This window comes from Terrapene carolina, unplaced genomic scaffold, assembly GCF_002925995.2.
Source record: "Terrapene carolina triunguis isolate 2854851 unplaced genomic scaffold, T_m_triunguis-2.0 Scaffold189, whole genome shotgun sequence".
Classification (NCBI taxonomy): domain Eukaryota; kingdom Metazoa; phylum Chordata; order Testudines; family Emydidae; genus Terrapene; species Terrapene triunguis.
In genome coordinates, this window is record NW_020664540.1 from 18,993,597 (window position 1) to 19,013,630 (window position 20,034).

General features: G+C 42.5%; 1 protein-coding gene across 1 annotated transcript in view; it reads right to left on the reverse strand.

Moving 5' to 3' along the window:
• Window positions 1-6: 6 nt before the first annotated feature.
• Window positions 7-20,034, reverse strand: part of TOGARAM1 (TOG array regulator of axonemal microtubules 1) — a gene marked incomplete at its 5' end in the record, with an annotated part of 80,814 nt that continues 60,786 nt past the window's right edge. Inside the window, 4 exons of the mRNA XM_026654197.2 lie at window positions 7-1,153; window positions 6,345-6,431; window positions 7,123-7,342; window positions 11,096-11,285. Of these exons, the coding sequence (XP_026509982.2) occupies window positions 900-1,153; window positions 6,345-6,431; window positions 7,123-7,342; window positions 11,096-11,285 (751 nt within the window). The remainder of the gene's footprint in view (window positions 1,154-6,344; window positions 6,432-7,122; window positions 7,343-11,095; window positions 11,286-20,034) is intronic.

Genomic DNA, 20,034 nt, shown 5'->3' on the forward strand with positions numbered 1-20,034 from the left:
CCTTTTTCTTTTTAAAATGAGTACAGTACTTGTAGCTGGAGAACTCTGAAAAAAAGCTACTGAAGACCTGGCACTATGTTGTTGAGAATTACACACCTGGGCTGAGAGATAACACCTTTATAAATATTTGACAGATAAAGATTAAATTTAGTGTTTTTAAACAAAACTACGGAAGTTACATTCACCACCTGGAATTTTTTTAAGACAAATGTGTATTTCAAAATCTGTAAAAATTATTCATTTCCTAAATTTTTGTCATCATGCTTCATTATAACCTGTTAAAATTTTACATCTGTGCAGCTGATTATGCCCAACTGTCAAACAAATGTTACATCAATGTAACAGGAGCAATAGCAAGCTAATACTGCACAATCATAAGTGGACTGATTTAAGAAATACATATTTTTCACAAATGTCACACAAACCCCTGTTCTTGGTACCATATACATCACTCAAGGATTTTTTCCACTTACATCAGTAAGGCTAAGTGAGAAAACATGTCAGAACATGATTACATAATAAAAAGTATATTATTCATTACAAATTTCATATCTATTATTACATACAGGGTACTGTGCTGTAATTTCTAAAGAAGAGTGCAAATGAGCAAGACTGACTTCTCTTTAAAGACCTTAGATACTTCCATGTGGCCTGCAAGCAACACTGGTGAGGACAGTTCATGAGTGTTATACTGATTTGGTGTACATGTGCTGGTACAGGACAGTGAGGTGCTCTACAGGTTGTCAATAAAGGCAGCCATTCTAGTTTTCTACATGAAAGTGCAGGCACTGTGAAAAAGCAACTTTAGAATTGTTTCACTTGTCTTCATGTAAACATTTATCAGTCTGTCATATAGTGTATGTATTGATTGATCTACACACACATACACACCGTTTATTTTAGGTAGCTATATCAAGAAATTCTTCTAAATTCTTTTTGATGTGTGGTGGCTGAGATGCAGCCTGGATTAACAGGCTTTGACCCATTTGTGCAAAAAGTGCTTTTGATAATTTAGCTGTAGCTGTCCGAATATTTCCTCCAGCTCCAGGTAGCGATCCACTGTTTGTCATGTTTCCTAAGAGATGCCATAGGACAACTAAAACTTTCTGCTCTATAGCATGAGGCTTCCGAGGGTATAGCTCCATAACAAGATCTGAAAGAATTAAGAGAACACAATACAACCGTAATTACCATGTTGTAGTATATTATTTGTATTTTCTTTGCAAATACGACGACATCTACGAAGCCAATTTAAATAGTATCGCTTGTAAATCATTTCCCCCTCAGAGGCTTTTTACGTTTTTTAAAAGTTATATCCATCTACCACAAGTTAATAATTGTAACCATTCATTAAAAAATGTCAGATAAACTTAGAAAAGGGGACACATTTTGAGGTAGGGTTCTTATAACTTCCTTTTCTCATCAGTATTGCAGTTTGTGTGTTAGGACAACTGAGTGCTAGGCAACAGCAGCTCTACCAGCACGCTGACCACTGGATCACCAATTACATCACTCCCAAGTAAGCCTCAGCAATAAAGCTCAGCCTAATTGATTGGGATGGTCCAGAAGAGCCCAAAAGGCTAATTAGCCCATTACCCAAGAAGTAGAAAAGGCACAGGAAGGAAGTGCTCAGAGAGAAAGAAAGACTGCCAGGTTTTTCAGGGTCAGAGCCCAGAGAGATCTCTGAGAGGGAAGATATCTTCTCTCTGCCTGTCTTGGCTCACTGAGCTAAGGAGTGTATGCTTTTATCAATACAGATCTGCAGAAGTTGGTATGGGTGCTAGGGAGAACACTATCAAATTGCACCAGGTGTTTGATGAGAGGAAGGTCTCTGAGCAATTTGTGGCTAGAAGACAGAGAGGAGTGGGGCGATGCTGTCACACTAACCCACTCTTCTGAGAAACTTGACAGAGTTCCACATGTTCTGCAACACTTGGGCATAACAGATAGAACTAAAAACACTGTGGCAGTACAGAAGCCCTATAATATAAATACCCCTAAATAAAATAATTTCCCTACTTAAGATTTAATGACTTCAAAGCATAAATATTACAGGCATATTTTCATCTTGTCACCAGAGTGCGTAGCTATACAGTGCCGTTAATTTTACTAGAACATCACCACCACCCTCACAGGGAAAACAAAAAACACCTTGATACACAAATGTGCTGGAAATTCAGCTTCATAAGTAAAATGTATAAGAACGGCCATACTGGGTCAGACCAATGGTCCATCTAGCCCAGTATTCTGTCTTCTGACAGTGGCCAATGCCAGATACTTCAGAGGGAATGAACAGAACAGATAATTATCAAGTGATCCATCCCCTGTCATCCACTCCCAGCTTCTCAGAGTCAGAGGCTAGGAACACCCAGAGCATGGCGTTGCATCCCTGACCATCTTAGCTAATAGCAGAGGTTCTCAAAGTTCATTGCACCGTGACCCCCTTCTGACAACAAAAATTACTATACAACCTGAGGGTGGACTGAAGCCTGAGCTCCACCATCCCTGGCAGGGGGGCCAAAGCCTGAGCCCCATCATCCAGGGCTGCAGTCCTTGGGCTTTGGCTTTGACTCCAGGTGGTGGGGCTCAGGCTTTGGTTTCTGCCCTGGGGGGGAGCACCAAAGCTTGAGGGCTTCAGCCCTGGATGGTGGGGCTCGGACCTTGGCTTCAGCTTCGAGCCCTAGCAAGTCTGAGGCCAGCCCTGGCGACCCCATTAAAATGGGGCCACTACCCACAGTTTGAGAACCGTTAGATTAGTCTAATGATCTCCCACCTCCTTTAGAGTACTGATAACAAAAGATAATTCAGCCAGATATTCATCTAGAGCAGTGGGTTTCAACCAGGGGTATGCGTACCCCTGGGTGTCCACTGAAGTCTTCTAGGGGGTACATCAACTCATCTAGATAGTTGCCTAGTTTTACAACATGCTACATAAAAAGCACTAGCGAAGTCAATAGAAACTAAAATTTTATAGACACTGACTTGTTTAGACTGCTCTATATACTATACACTGAAATGTAAGTACAATATTTACATTCAAATCCATTTATTTTATAATTATATGGTAAAAATGAGAAAGCAAGCAATTTTTCAGTAATAGTAAGCTGTGACACACTTGTATTTTTATGTCAGATTATGTAAGCAAGTAATTTTGAAGTGAGCTGAAACTTGGGGGGTACTCAAGAGAAATCAGAGTCCTAACTCCCCAACTCTTCAAGCAGAAGTAATGGCTGCTGGGAAGGCCATTTTCGTACATAAGTCAAGTAGAGACAGGTTGCCATTGGCTCACAGGAAGGTTTGTAAGGCATTTAAACACCAAGTTGAGGTCCCAAACCTGGGCAGGATGTTTGACTCATGGAAAGAGATTTTCCTAACCCCTTGAGAAATCTCATCATCATCATCAGATGTGCAAACACTGAAAAGCTCTCCACCAGAAAATAGAAGGCCATAATAGCTACCAAAATTTACCGTAATGGAACTCAAAGACAAACCTGTCTTTGTAAGTTCTAGGATGTAATCTAGAATACCTGACAGAAGAGGACACAGGTGAAAGGTGTCTTAGGTCACACCAGTGATTGAATCTCATCCACTTTTGTAGTTGAGTATTATGGGCAGACAGCTTTCTACTACGTAACAAGATTCTTCTCACTTCCTCAGAACAGGTTGTTTCTAACCCCACAAATCAATTAGCCATGCTTTGAGGCAAAGAACCCTGAGGTTTAGGGTGAAGAATTTGACTAGCATCCTGAGAGAGAAGATGAGGGATGGTGGGGAGGGTGATCGGTTGACAAGCAGCCAACTGGATGAGATAAGGAAACCATGTCTGTCTTGACCACGTTGAAACCACCAGAATAACTCTGGTCTTGTCCTTATCTTGATCAACACCTTGGATATTAGAGGAGTTGAAGGAAGTGCATACAACAGACCTGACATCTAACAAAGGAGAAAAACATCTCACAAGGGAGTGGCCCAGTTCCGCTCTCAAACAGAGCTGAAAGCACTTCCTGTTTCTAGCCAGGGAGAACACGTCTATCTGCAGGACACTCCAACATTGAAATATTCAGTGGAGTATAATGGGATACATCTTCCATTCATGATCCTAAGAAAAGCGTCTGCTGAGGGTATCTGCAGTGATGTTTTGCTTGCCCGGAAGTTAAGCTGCTGAGATGCTGATATGATTTTGTATGCACCAATTCCAGAGTCTCACTGCTTCAGCCCAGAGAGAGCATGATTTCGCTCCCCCTTGACGGTTGATATAAAACACGCATGACATTATCTGTCATGATCTTCACATATTTGCCCCAATCAACAGCATAAAATGGAGACAGGCATTCCTGACTCACAGGCATTCCTGACTCCCATGCATGCCAGCAAGCTGATGTGTAGAGTGGTATCCATAATCGTCAATGTCACTTTGTAGGGGTGGCGCACCAGTAGAAAGAAGTGGTGAGTCCATCAATACCAGGTGCATGTCTGGAGACAGAGGTCCTCAGGCTGGATCGGTACCAAACAAAGGGGAGTCAGGCATCTCTGTCACTGTCAGGTCCCATAAAATCTAAACTCCTGTGGTACCAACATGGTGGTCAGTAGCGAGCCAGCAGCAGAGGTGATTGTGGCAGAGGGAGAAGACAGTCCCATAGGCTCTATGCGCGCTGAGAAGCATCCGCTAGATGATAGTCTGGTCTTTTGTGATGCTGAAATGGTACATTACCAAGAGCCTGGTTGATTCTACCGGTACCGACTTAGAAGTCGTCTTCTCTTTGTCGCCTGGATCACCTGACAGTACCTATGATCTTCTGGAGACAGAACCCTTCGATTCTTTGGGTTTAATGGTGATCATAGTACTTGAACAACCTGCAGCCTTGCGGGTCCTGATTCGGGAACTGGCAGGCATGGAACTGGTTGACTCGATGGGCAACTGGTTTTTCGTTCAAGTAGACTCCCTGGACCTGGTGAACCTGAGCTCCATTTCCTAGAGCCTTTTGAGAGGATTCTTGAGTTTTCTCCTAGAAGCTCTAGGGGAGCGCTGTGCTGAAGTGGATGAGGTGCTCAACATGCTCGGAGACCAGTGTACATCGGGAAGTCCCCTGCCCTGGGTCAGAAGCCGAACAGAAGGAGTTCTTCATCATGAGGAGGCACAATTTAATTTCCCTTTTCTTTCTAACTCTCAATTTGAATGCCAGTCTAAAATTACACTTTTAGGGGATATGTGATTCCCCAAGGCAACAGATACACTGGGAGAGCCTTCCAGCATGAAAGGCAACATTTAAAACTCAGAGTGCCAAGCATATCCTCCCAGCAATCTAAACTTCTCCTCAGGGAAATAAGCTGAAAGGACAATGGTCCTCACACACATACAAAAAAATTTTTTTTAACTATGATTGTTAGCTTAGTTAGTAGTAGAAGTAAGTAAAACTATGAAAAACCCCTACAGTTGAGGTAAGTTCAACGTGGACATTGCTGAGGCTTCTTCTCAGGCCGAGGCAGCTGAGAAGGAACGGAGGTTGGTTTACCTGCGCAACGCTATATAGCCATGGTGCAGAGCACAAGGCGGAGTAGAGCACATGTGTGGGTGGAACAGGCACTGCTACCTAAAATCTCTGATCGAAGGCACATGGGGTACATGTGCACCTGAAGTGGAGCACCCCTAGGGACACTACTCAAAGGAGGAGGATTACTTACATCTCCTAGTGAAAGATCTGGGAAAATCTGAAGACAAGATGAGGATGGGAGGGGGGTTCCTGTGTAAGCATTAACATATAATTGATATATTAATTAACCAGACACTAGAAGGGGAGATTGTAGTTTACATGACTAATGTGCTGTAAGATTACCCCAAAGGTACAGAAGAGGGAAAGACATAGCGCCACACATGACAGAGGAGTAAGCAAACCTCTCCTACAGCTCCCAGTCTTCTGGCTTGTTCCACAAAGATGCAGAGGGCTGCCTGTGCTGGATCAGGACCCAAGTGACAATATGACCTATTTCAGTTATGGAAATATTGACAACACAATCCAAAGTGAAAATTAATTATCAGTTTAGCAAGAACCATTAAAGTTACACTATCGTTTAGGTTATTATATGGCCCCCTTTGCAGGAGTATCTGACTAACTAATGTGTCTGCTCCTTTGGCTTAAAAATACTATTTCTTCTGACAGAGAACATGCGGCATGAGAATCACTGCATGGGCTATGTGCATGATTTCTGTGGCTGCAGGGCACATCTTGCCGAATGCGATACTATTGCTGTATGACAAACATAACCACTTGCATCAGGAAGGGAGTTTGGCAAATGAGAATAGAGTACAAGTAAAAGTGAACTTGCAAAGCAATATGTAACTTTACCAGCAAGCTTTTCAGTCATGTCTTGTTTTGCTTTTCCATTCAAAAACTGGGCCTTTGTGCAGAATGGTTGGAGAAGCAAGTAATTATCTAAATTCAAAGAATAAAATGTTAAAAACCATCAGAATAATCACATTTATACAACAGAAAAGTATGTAGACAAGTTAAAATGACTTTATAAAATAAAATCTTCAGTTCACAATTTATTCAAATAAAACTACTGAACCAAAGTGACTTAAGGTAGAAAGTCCCTTTTTTCACTGAAGATCAAAGGATTATTTTAACTTGTGAATTTTTATGAATAGCTACAAGAGAACTGATTTCTTGTAAGGACTAACTACTACATACCGCAGAGAGTTAGAAATGTACAAGGCCATGAACATCTACCTTCCTGCCCATTGGCCTGGTCTTCAAAGTTGCTTAACACTTTTAAATTCTATAAAAGTCATTACAGTTAGGGGCACTCAGCCATCTCAGCAGGTGCACCTCAATTTGCAGGACTGGGCCCTTCCTGAGTTATATAAGCTGACTTACAGCAACATTGTTGCATCAGTTTATGGGCTGTGTAGGATTGATCAGGGCAAACTGCCTAAGTGATGGGAATGTGCAAAGTGAAAAAGGAAATGGATAGCCTCTGTTTTTTCATACTTCTCAAAAGTCACCAAAGCCAATTTACGCTGAGCTTATCAATATACTTAAACCCTCTCCTACCCACCACACATATACAATGGCTTGGTAGAAACAGTTTTATAAAGACTGGCTACTTCAAACAGTTAATTACCTAAATGTTGACAAAGAGCTTGAATAACATTTGTGGCAGCAGCATAGATCCCTGGATTCTTGGAGTTCAGGTTGTTGTCTACCATGGCTGGAATCAACATGTTGATAACAGGTGATAAGTTATCTTTCAGCAAAGGAATCATCTTGTACATTGTCTCTAGAGCTACCTGATTTACTTTGCTGTTGGAGTCATGTAAGCGAGACTTGAAAGCGTCAAAGATCTGAAAAAGTGTACAAATATCACAGGAGTTAGAGAAGTTTCATGTTTTCTCACACATTATTTGAGTAACTTGAGTTGTGCATTTTACTCAAATAAGACTTTGATGTCATCTGGGATTTTATCCTTTTTACCAAGGTAAAATGGAGTTTGATATTTTTATACTGTATATAGTTCAATTTTATCTCAGTTCATATGTATTCTAGTCATTCCCAGACAACACAATAAGGTTACACTAGCCTTCTGTAACTTTTGATCTGATAGCCGTATTTTCATAGAATAGAATAGAATAGAATAGAATAGAATAGAATAGAATAGAATAGAATAGAATATCAGGGTTGGAAGGGACCTCAGGAGGTCATCTAGTCCAACCCCCTGCTCAAAGCAGGACCACTCCCATTTTCTGTGCTACTGATTTTTTTAAACAAGGCTACCCATTCAAACAGACTGAATCCCTAGATTTTGCATGAGAAGAGTAGAGTGTCCCCCTCCCATAGCATTTTAGAGCCATGTTTGTGCAGTGTTTAGCACAGTGGGGCCTTGGTCTATAATTTCAACCCCTACATGCTATGACAACACAAATGATAAAGAATAAGTAAGCCAAAGTGGTTTTTGCCTTCCTGAAGCAAAGACAAAACAGAAACAATAACTATTTCTATTTACAGACTTAAGGCCAGAAGAGATTATTATGATCACCTATTCCAGTGGTCCCCAACAAGGGGTACGTGTACTCCTTGGAATACGCCAAGGTATTCCTCATCTAGATATTTGCCTAATTTTACAACAGGCTACATAAAAAGCACTAGCGAAGTCAGTACAAACTAAAATTTCATACAGACACTGACTTGTTTATACTGTTCTATATACTATACACTGAAATGTAAGTACAATATTTATATTCCAATTGACTTATTTTATAATTATATGGTAAAAATGAGAAAGCAAGCAATTGTTCAGTAATGTGTGCTGTGACACATTTGTATTGTTATGTCTGATTTTGTAAGCAAGTAGTTTTTAAGTGAAACTTGGGGGTACACAAGACAAATCAGACTCCTGAAAGGGGTACAGTAGTCCGGAAAGGTTAAGAGCCACTGTTCTAGTCTGACCTCCTGCATAACACAGAACCTCACTTAGTAATTTCTGTATCAAACCCACAATTTTTGTTTGAGCTAAAGCGTCTCTGGGACACTGACAGAACAACCAACTTGTGGGTGACCCATAACAACTTAACAAGAGGCACTGAAATGTAATCAAGACAATCTATTTGTATGTGGATTTCAAAGAGATGTACTAGACCAGAATCATTAACCCATTTATTTGTAGTAATAGAAATCAAGGGTAGATGCTAAGTGTATGTGTCTGTGTTTACCAGTATCTTGTATCACCTGACCCAAAGAACCAATAAGGGGACAAGATACTTTCAAATCTTGGTGGGGGGAAGGCTTTTGTTTGTGCTCTTTGTTTTGGGGGGAGTTCGCTCTTGGGACTAAGAGGGACCAGACATCAATCCATGCTCTCCAAATCTTTCTGAACAAGTCTCTCATATTTCAAACTTGTAAGTACAGCCAGGCAAGGCGTGCTAGTTTTATCTGTGTTTTCTCAACTTGTAAATGTACCTTTTGCTAGGGTGTTTACCTCTGTTTGCTGTAACTTTGAACCTAAGGCTAGAGGGGGTTCCTCTGGGCTCTTTAAGTTTGATTACCCTGTAAAGTTATTTTCCATCCTGATTTTACAGAGATGATTTTTACCTTTTTCCTTAATTAAATGCCTTCTTTTTAAGAACCTGATTGATTTTTCCTTGTTTTTAGATCCAAGGGGTTGGATCTGTGTTCACCAGGGAGTTGGTGGAAGAGTCTCTCAAGGCTACCCAGGGAAGGGAGCCCATTGGGAGTAGTGGCAGCGGACCAGATCTAAGCTGGTAGTTAAGCTTAGAAGTTTTCATGCAGGCCCCCACATTTGTTCCCTAAAGTTCAGAGTGGGGAAGGAGCCTTGACAGACCCCAAAGCACCAAAACCTGTTTTTTAGCTAGTCAGCCTTTAGCAATGACATCACTTATTTGTTAATGGCTATAAAAGGATAAGCTCTTGAAGGGTTCATTGCCAATACTTAACCGAGTTGGAGCTGGCCAATATTGGTGTAAGCACCCCCGGTTTAGCTCTTTTGTAAGTGTTTTGATCAAATGTTTATAAATGTTTTGTTACAGTTTGAATGCAGTAGTTGCCTACTATTTAGGCTATTAGGTGTGTTTAGAGGAATTGTATAAATATCATTCAGCCTTTGGATTTATCTAAGGAATTTACGGTTAAGCCAGTGTCTGGTGGAATCCTATATTACTAATATCTATAATAATAAATTCCAACGAGACCCCACCTTGCCAAGCAATCCAGATCAATCTGTATAACTGACTTTACCCCATCATTATTTACCACTCTAGCCATTTTTAGGTCATCTGCAAATTTTACCAGCAATGGTTTTGTATTTTCTTCTAGATCACTGATAAGGATATTGAATAGCATTGGGCCAGGAATTGATCCATGCAGGACTCCATTAAAAGTAAAGGGATTCTGCTAGGGTTTTAACCTAATCTATTCTAGGCTGCTATTTTCCCCCTCAAAAATGGCATTCCTGAGTAAGTAGACTGGATGCAGCTACCTCATTGATACTAACAAATTAACTCTTGGGGAAAAATAGAAATAGACCTCGTCTCCTTCAAGTCCCAAAACAAGAGTGAGACAGACTTTCCGGAACTATGCTGAACAGATAGTACAGAGGAAGCTGAGGGAAGTCTGGCAGTTGCTGATGGGGAGGAATCTGGGGGAAAGGAGTGCTGGATGGCTGACATCTCTACTGAGACAGATTAAGGTTGTGGAGCGGTGTCTTGTTTGGTGATTGTTCTAGTGATGAAGTGGGCGTCTTTGGGGGGGGGGTAATGAATGGTGTGGCATATCAGATGCATTAACTTTTCATTTCCTTGCTTTTTGCATTTTGTGTAAATTATGCTCTGTACAGAGCAATCTTAATTCACACACAACACAGGGTTTTTTGGGTACTAATTTTGATCGTACGTCTCTCTTTTATGTTTTCCTTACTTTTTAGAGTTAAGATCTTCAGGCAGGTATCATGTCTTCCTTTATACAATGCCTAGCACAATTATGCCCCAATCAAACTACCACAATAGAAATAAGCAAGCCACTGCAAAGATTGCTTAAGCTACTCAGGAGTTCTTTAGACTGATGCAGTCTACAGCTTCCTAAAATAAGATTTGGCAAAAGGCAAGTGCTCACACAGTGGTGGTAGAATTGTAATAAAAAGAAAACAAGAGAAAATCCAAACTGGGGAATAGATTTTTGTTTAACTCACACAAAGATTTAACATGGAATTAAGATGAGAATAAAACTGTTCTAATTGGAAAAAATACTCCAGGATTAATTCTGCAATCAGGTCTTTGGCCTTCCCCAGTCTTACCAATCCCTTCTTTTTAAACCTCTACCTAAGACACAGCTCTAAGCCTCTCTTTTCCCATTTGTTTCCAACTATTTTTGTACCTCGTTATCTCCTCGTTAGCCAGGCCTGCCCTACTCCCCACTTGCTCTGGGACTCTCTTGTTCGTCAGATTTTCATAATAAAAGAACAAACCAAGGTTTTCAGTAGTGAGAATCTCTGAAGCAGTACATTCTTATCATCAAGGCTTTTCCTACAGAGAATCAGGATGAAGCTTAATGGGCCTTTGAAAGAGGATGTTTTTATATACAGTTACCTTCACAATGTTCGCAACAACGAGGTCTTGATTGTTCTCTGTGTCTGATAACAGTTGTTTAATTCCATTAATTCTGTCCCGGAAGTCTTTTGCATTCAGTAAGCTTGTAATGACCTTAACATATTCTGCACTTTCTAGTGAATTACGAGCAACTGGTTTTCTTGTAATTTCACGTGCTTCTGTAATCTCTCTGTTGGGGGGAAAAAAAGGATTACTGTTATTCGGTTAACATTCAGACCAGCTGGAACAATAGCCCGACGTTTACAGGCAGTCAACTTTCTCAGCTATACAAACATCAAAAACTAAATAGAAAAAGTTCCTATCAAAGGCATTTGGGCATTTTAAAGTAAGTTATTTAAAATGAACCATTTCTTACCCTACCCGAACTGTGGCTCTTCGAGATGATGTCAGTGTGGATCCAACTGTAAGTGCACGTGCAAGCAAGATCAGCGTCTGTTGGGGCTGTGCATGCACCCTATGCCTCCTCGTGCTTCTGTCCGAGGGCATAAAGGTCAGAGTGCCCAGGGACCCCCCTGCTCAGTTCCCCCACCACTCACAGCCCGTGTTCGCAGAGGAGTGGGAATGGAGATCCAATCATGGGATCTGCACTAATGACCCCTCTTCAAAGAACCAGAGTTACTGCAGGGTTAGGAACTGTTCATTCGTCGAGTATATCTCATTGCTGATCCCAGTGTAGGCAACTGGCAAGCAGTGCCTCTTCTGGGTGGTGAAATGAGGAACATCAGCGGCAGCAGGCAAATGGAGATTGTAGCACTGCTCTCCCAAACTTGCCTGGCAGCTCAGTCTAATGCATAATGACAGACAAAAGTTAGTGGATTACTCCACATTGCCCCCATGCCAATCTCAGAAACTTAGCATATTTCTGAAGTAGGCAGAGGATGTTGCTGGAGCTCTGGTGGAGTGAGCCTTGGTCTTCACTGGGAAAGATGTACATAAGAACGGTCATACTGGGTCAGACCAAAGGTCCATCCAGCCCAGTATCCTGTCTACCGAAAGTGGCCAATGCCAGGTGCCCCAGAGGGAATGAACAGAACACAGAATCATCAAGTGATCTCTCTCCTGCCGTCCATCACCACCTTCTGACAAACAGAGGCTAGGGACACCACTCTTTACCCATCCTGGCTAATAGCCATTAATGGACTTAACCTCCATGAATTTATCTAGTTCTCTTTTAAACCCTGTTATAGTCCTAGCCTTCACAACCTCCTCAGGCAAGGAGTTCCACAGGTTGACTGTGCACTGTGTGAAGAAGAACTTCCTTTTATTTATATATCCTAGATAATTGGTAACACTGTAAGATACATTATGTTATCCACTATTCTTTTGAACATCAAATGCAAGTGAGGTGCCTCAGGTAAGAACTTCATATGAATTCATTTGACAGTAGAAACCAGAGCCAAAGCCAAGGTAGACTTTATGCTTATTTAAATATCACCACAGACAAAAGGACTGATAACGGAGCTCAATGACACCTTGTTGCCAATGGCAGTGAAATAACCCTGATTTGTCATCCTGGAAGATTTCAGTACTCATACTGGCAAGGCTGCAGATGCAAAAACCCCAAAACTCATCTCTTCACGAACTCTCACAGGTCACCTCTGGTCCAACAACCCTCACAGCCGTTCATAACCTGGATATGATCTGCAGCCTAGATATCAAGATGGAAGACATTACAACCCAGACATGGTCTTGGACAGACCCTCACCTCATTAAGGCAGTGGTCAGAGACCTTCTAGCATCCATGTAACAAGACTTATGGACTCCAAGAAATTCCAAAGCCTGTTACAGAAGACCAGCACCCCACTCACAGGACAAGGAGATGAAGGGCTCCCCACTCCAGCTTGCTGGCTCTCGCTGCTTGCAGATTTGCTGTGGCAGGCTCCTTCGACTGGCGTGGAAGGGCTCGCCATCTGGCCATCCACGACAACAAGAGTGGGGGAGAAGAAGGGGAAACGGTTCATCAGCCCTGCATAACACTCCACAGTAAATATGGGATGCTGATGCCAGGGCAAAAGGGGTGAGGGGCCCTGCGGGGGGTTCCTGGGTGAACCATAGGGGACTAGAGCAATAGAAGGGAGAGGGGGTTTGGGGCAACCAGCAGCTGGTGGCATACAGGCCGATCTATTGGGAAGATGGATTTGGGTGTTCAGGGCAGCAGAAGGGTACTGGTGGGAGCCAAGGGTGGTGGAGCAGGAGGAGAAGGGGATCTGCTCTGCTTGTACCCAACAACCAACTGCCCATCTGTATTCCCAGAGTTCAGTACTCATCAAGAAGTTCTGGATACCCTAAAAGAGCCCTGGCTTCTAAAAGAGTCATGAACAAGTGATAACACTCCTGACCAATATAGCTAATGCCTCATTCAGAGAAGGAATCTTCCCTTCCTCATTCAACCATGCAATAGTCTGACCAACACCAAAAAAACCCAACCTGGATACTTTAGTCCTAGCCAACTATGGCCCAGTGTCAAACCTCCCATTCTTAAGCAAGCAACCAAGCAAGCAAAAGGCCAACTATAAGCTCATCTAACGGAAGCCAACATTCTACACCCAGCGCAATCTGGATTCAGGCCAGGACATGGAACTGGGACTGCTTTAGTGGCATTGATGGATGATCTCCTCCTGTCAATGGATAACGGACAGGCATCCATTCTCATCCTCCTGGACACCTCTGCACCAATTGACACTGTTGACCACAAAAATATACTGCTGTCTCTCCTGAGTTAGGTAGCAGGACTCTGGGGTAAAGCGCTAAAATAGTTTGAATTCTTCCTGGAGGGATGCACCTAAAGAGTCGTGATGGGAAACTGCACCTCCACCACTAGACCCCTCTCTTGTGCGGTTCTACAAGGTTCAACTCTTTCTCCCGTTCTTCTCAACATCTATATGCAACCCACTAGGTCAGACAACATGGGCTCAAATGCCAGCAATATGCAGATGACACAGAGCTTTCCCTATCCTTCACCACGTACAGACACAACTCTACTAGAAAGATAATCCAGTGCTTGGAGGAGATCCAGAGCCATAACTAGATATTTTAGTGCCCAGGGCGAGCAAGCATATTTTCGCCCCCATCGCCTTGTCATTTTTCCACCCCTGTGGCTTTGCACTCTGGGTGGCTGTCCTGCTGGCGTCACCCTGGTTACAGCCCTGTAACTCTGCCACTTGCCTCCTTTGTGATCTTGGGCAGATCATGTTTTGGTGCCTCAGTTTTCCCTTATACAAAAGAGGGATAAAAGATACCTACAGAAGGATGGTGTGAGGTAGAATTCACTGGTGAAATGAAAGGCATTATAAGAGTGCAAACTATAGTTTCTCTCTTCAGAATATGTACAGGGAAAAAAAGGGAAGCTTCCCCCAATAAGCCAGAGATCACGAGTTAGGAGCCCTTTCAGAAAGCAATATTGCAATCATGATCTCTAAGGCTAGAGTTTACAATGGAGTCACTACAGCCTTTTGGACCAGTGCTGTAGTATCTATTTTATAAAGATTTCAAATATGCTTCTCTGGAATGTAATACTCCCCAACACTAAACTCCATGCCCACACGTGGCTTCCAGAGAGGGAATCCTGCCTGCTAACACACGTCCCAGTGAATGAGGTCCCCCACTGTAGCTGGACCCCTCCTACTCTGTCAGTAATCTGCCTGTCCTTCCCTAGCCCATAGGAGCTGTGCTAACCGGCTGTCTTCTGGGAAGCATTCCTGTACTCATGTCCAGCAGGCATAAAAACCTCTTCCATCAGGCAAAATCAGATCCATGTTTGCTTCCAGCAAAGAAAGTGCAAGTTTTATGGTGAAAGCAATTTCCCTGTTTCCTGATTAACAACAACAAACCAAGGACCTCAGGCTGGGGTGGAGAACAGAGTTTAATGGACAGAGTTTTGAAGTGGGATCTTAATGACCAGGTTCAAATTAGCCAGCATCACATTTTCATTCTGGGGAATGGAAATGAAAGAGGATTCTCTATAGCAGGCTATGGCTAGTCCAACTCCCACCACACACACAGCCCTTTTCAAACATGTCTCAGATAAAATAGGTATCTTGCTCTTTCACAGGCTCTATTTCCCTCATTCTGTTGTCCGAAGTACAGATTTTAAAACCCGCCCACCCCCCCACCCCCCCCACACCCCTATCTAAGCCACCTGTGTTTTACTAGCAAATCAAGAGGAGGATGAGATCGGGGCGGGGGAAGCGGAGGGAAACAAAGAAATGGCTGCATGATAGGGAGTGGGAGTGGGAAACAGTGACACCCAAAGAATAGTAATAATTAATACCTGGCATTTCCCACAGCAGAATTCTGCAGTAATGGTGCAAAGCACAGCAAGAGCACGAATAGCAACTAGGGTCTCCTGGGCTGGGCACAAGTCTGGGAATCAGATCTGCCTCCCAGCCTTCATCACAGCAGCAAGTCATTCTGCCTGGTCAGCTTCTCCGTCTGTAAAATGGAGCTAATGACGCTACTACTCCCTTTTTGTAAAGTACTTTGGGTGGGAGCCACAAAGGGACTCAGGTGTTGCCATGGGGAGTGTCACAGCACCTAGAAAATCACAGGAACACACCGTGATCCACAAAGCCCAGTTAGATGCACAGGGAGAGGGAAGTGCCTAAGAATGCCAACCATTCTCAGAGCTAGGCACCCTACAGCCAAACTGCATTGAGGCACCTGTCAGTTTAGCAATCCCCAGACAGGAACTCACCCCTAGAGTCAGATAGCCGAGGCACATACTTCATGGATCCTATCCTTTGAGAGCTAGAAAATGCAATCTACCAGCTAAGTGTGACCATACACGGTAATGCTTTAGATCGATGCTGCAGAACAATTTAACATAGCTCTTTATGTCCTCAGTGAGATCTCCCGAGGGAAACAGTAGAAGCCCTATTGCTTGGCACATTTAAAATGCGTCTGGACCAAATACTAATAAATGCACAAGGGGGCACAATCCTGTGCTGGCAGGGTGAAGGATTGGATGGTCCAACTGGTCTTTTTAATCTCCAGAGTCTGTGATTTACAAACACTGACTAATGAATCCACAAGTGTCCAGTGTGAGTGGAGAGGGGACTGGTGTTTGAGGGACATCACCAGTGCAGACTTGTGTACTAAGAAGCCTGGGTACTGCAGGAGTAGGCAATGTGGCTGCATAGATTGGGCACTGGCCTGGGAGTCAGCAGTGGTGAGCTCAGTTCCTGGCTCTATCACTCACCCACCATATAATCTTGAACAAATCCCTTAAAACGTTGTGTCTCAGTTTCCTCATCAGTAATTACACTTACCCATGTTTGTGACGTGCTCTGAGATCTTTCAGAGACAGGTGTGATCTCAGTGCTGAGTATTTCTAGGTAGATAAAGAGAGGAGCGCTGCCTCGAGGAGCTTACAAAGTCAGTCTAAATCAGAAGCACAATAAAGATGCCAGTGGGGGATGGCCTAGGGAGGAGGAGGAGGACAGCAAGAGAACAAACCACGCTTGTTGCACTTCCTCCTTGCATATTACCTCTGTTGCACTAGATTCCCGTTAGCCTGGGTGTCCTTAGCAGGTGAATTCACAGCAGCCCGGCACCTCACCAAGGAAAGAGCCTCTTAGCTGTGGTGTCCCCGGGCAGCACTTTCCCTATGTCTGAGTACACAACAGCCCTGCGCTGATCAAAACGTTACATACAAATCCACCGACTTAGTGATTTCACAACTAAGCCATCAATCCTTGCTGCTTTTAACCTCACTCGAGGACATGCAGGTATCAGTCCATTGCAAAGGCCACAAGTAATGTTTCCTACCATCTCCACTTGGCTAGGAGACTCCATGCCATTCCTGGCAGACAAAGACCTGGCCTCAGTTATTCAGGCCTTCATCACTTCTTGCCTGGACGACAGCAATGTGATATACCTATGCACAAAACTTTCAACACTTGGGAAACTCCAATTAATACAAAATGCTGCAGCGCATATCCTAGGCAACATGGATTACCGTGAGCACGACACCTCTCCTCCGTTCTCTACTATGGCTTCCCATAGAATTTTAAATCAAGTTCAAGGTTATTTAATTTATTTATTTATTTAAGGTGTCGGTCCTTATCTTCAAATCACTCCATGACTTGGACCCAGATCTACAAGACTGTCTAAAGCTCCAGGGTAAAGACTGTGGTTGACAGCTTCACTCCTTTGGCACAATGGAACTCATAACAATAAGACTAAAGCTCATCTGTGTGGGAGACAAAATCTTCTCCTAGAATGATCCGAGCTTAGGGAATGAACTTTGTCAAGAACTAAGGACCATCACAAATCTCACCACTTCCTGCATTTCTCTAACCTGCCTTCTCTAATAATCACATAGCAACAGGTATATTTATTTAATAAATATATTTTAATAGGAGAACAAAACCCCACCAAAACAAGACATTACACTGCATGTGCTTCTCGTTCTGGAGAGAGGATGAGAGGAAAAACACCACATGACAGATGCATAATCACTTTGCATATTGCTTTAATAGAGGACGCTCAAATAGTATGGTGATGAGTTTGGTATAAAAACCTATACAGAACAGAATTTGTGATGAGATGACCTGTATCTTGGAACATCCAACTATATCCAGGAATAAATGGGGACACTGCCTGAATGGGTTGGTTCTGTCAACATACTAAACAAAGCTCTGGAAACGTCCAGTAAGTGCAACAACTCCCCCAGTGAAGAGCAAGGAAAAAACAGGAAAACTCATGAGACCTTCTTTGTAGCCCCTTTCAGAATGCTCCTTGCTTCATCTCACTCTGAAGACAGTCTTCCTTCACTTCAGCCAGAAGAGTGAGTGAGCGTTGAGCACTTAAGGCTGACACTCCTTACTGACTTTCAATAGGGTTGTGGTGGTGTGGAAAACTCATGCTGAATTCTGTGACTGAGACATAAGTTTCAGAGTGGTAGCCATGTTAGTCTGTATCAGCAAAAAGAACGCGGAGTCCTTGTGGCATAAGTATTAGCTGTGATATTGAGGCTGTAAGTGCTGAGGCTACCAGTGCAAAAAGCATCATGTCCAAGTTGCTGGTGCCAGTTTTGACAGTGTCCTCTTCGTTGCTTTTCTTCTGCTGCCTGACCCCAGGACGTGGTGTCCATTCGAGGGAGGGCTGGCCAATGCCAACTCTTTCAGAGCCACTTGGGTGGTGGTTGTTTCCTCTGGATCCAAAGTAACTAGTATGGATTGTTCAACCAGATGTAACTTGAGCCAAACCTCCCTGGACTGCGGGCCCTGGAGGAAAACCATCAGCACACCACGCACTTTGGGATACAGCTCTCCCATAGGAAGAATAGGCAATGGCTGTGTCTGTCAGTGAGGGGAATGATGCCAATGCACGGTTTGAACCCTGATGGATTAGAGTCTGTCATGTTAGCACAAAGAGCCTCGCCCTACCGTACGGGTGTGGGGAACTACTCTTTTCTTCCTGCAACATCCAAAGTAAAGAAAATAGAGGATAAGAGTAAAGATAAATTCTCTACACGCAAGTAATCAAGAAAACAATGAGTTTGAAGCTCTACAGTAATGGGTTAGACACTTGCTGGGTTCTATCTCACTGCCACAAGCAATTCAAGGGAACAGAGATGTCTGCAGCCACCCTTTATGACCTTCACATGTGGCTCCAATGGACAACGCTATTCAAAAGACTTCAACCTTGTGCACATGAGGTGCATGCACACCTACAGGGGGATCCACACTGACACATACTCAAAGAAGAATTATATTTAACAAAGGAACAATAAAATATGTTACAAATTCATGTGCAATTCCTTTTACTCAGTATACTTTTAATATTGCTTCTCGGACCTCTACCTTTCTTCTCTTTTTTCAAAATAGTTTCCAATGGTATGTCTACAAAGCAAGTGAAGGTGTGATGGGTTTGTACTCAGGTTCTAGCCTATGCTGAAGACCGTACTGTCACATCTTTAAAACTATTGTTACCCACACTGGCTAAACTAAAGCTAGCATAAGTATGCCTACCTGTGCTACAATCACACCTTCATCTGCTGTGTAGATGTAGCCTAAAAGAGACGATTAAAACAGGAAGGAAAACTATTATACTTTCCACGAGTATCCAAAATATCAAACATCACATTTCAATCCAATGTGAGGTCCATGCTTTGTGTATTATATATAAACTATTTATATTTCAAATGGTTATTCTTCTACATGGCCATGTTTACAAATTAGGAAACACAGATTAAAGGCAAAACAGCTGTTGAATATTTGGTACACAGACAGCAGATGTTTTGGATACAAAAAAGTTATCTATCTAGCGTATGTAATGCAATTTTCCATATATAATTTAGTACACTGTATATGTGTATTAGCTCAGGATCTATATTGCTTTACTAGGCGCTCAAGAGTATTGAGTAATTGGTTTGCTACAGTTTATACACTCTCAAAAGTCCAGAAACTGTTTGCTTCTACTTGCAATTTGTTTTACACCTGTAGTTTTAAAATGTATTTAGCCACACCTTCAATATAAGTTTGTTTGTGACATTTCCTAACAATTATCAGTATTTCGAATAAGTATCTGTCTTCTCAATGCTTGGGGTAGTAGCTCCCAGAATGTAGCATTCCCCTGTCTGAATCTAAATAGTTTATACCAATGATGAATCTGGATTGTCAAAAAAACAAGGGTCAGTATTATAATGATTAATATGGGAGTTGTGTAAACGTGAGGCGTAATCCTCTATTTTTATCATGTGACAATACTGCCATTTAGTGATATCAGACAAGTTATCCACTGACCAGCTCAATTACTTATGGACTAGTACGGTATAATCAGAATACTGTTGACAAGAGTTCAAAGAGCCCATTGTAGAATTTATATGCGATTTATTTTAATTATTTTGTATTAGTCTCCCAGCCAATAATTTAACTTCTCCAGTGGAGTTTAGTCATTATCAGATTAATGATTAA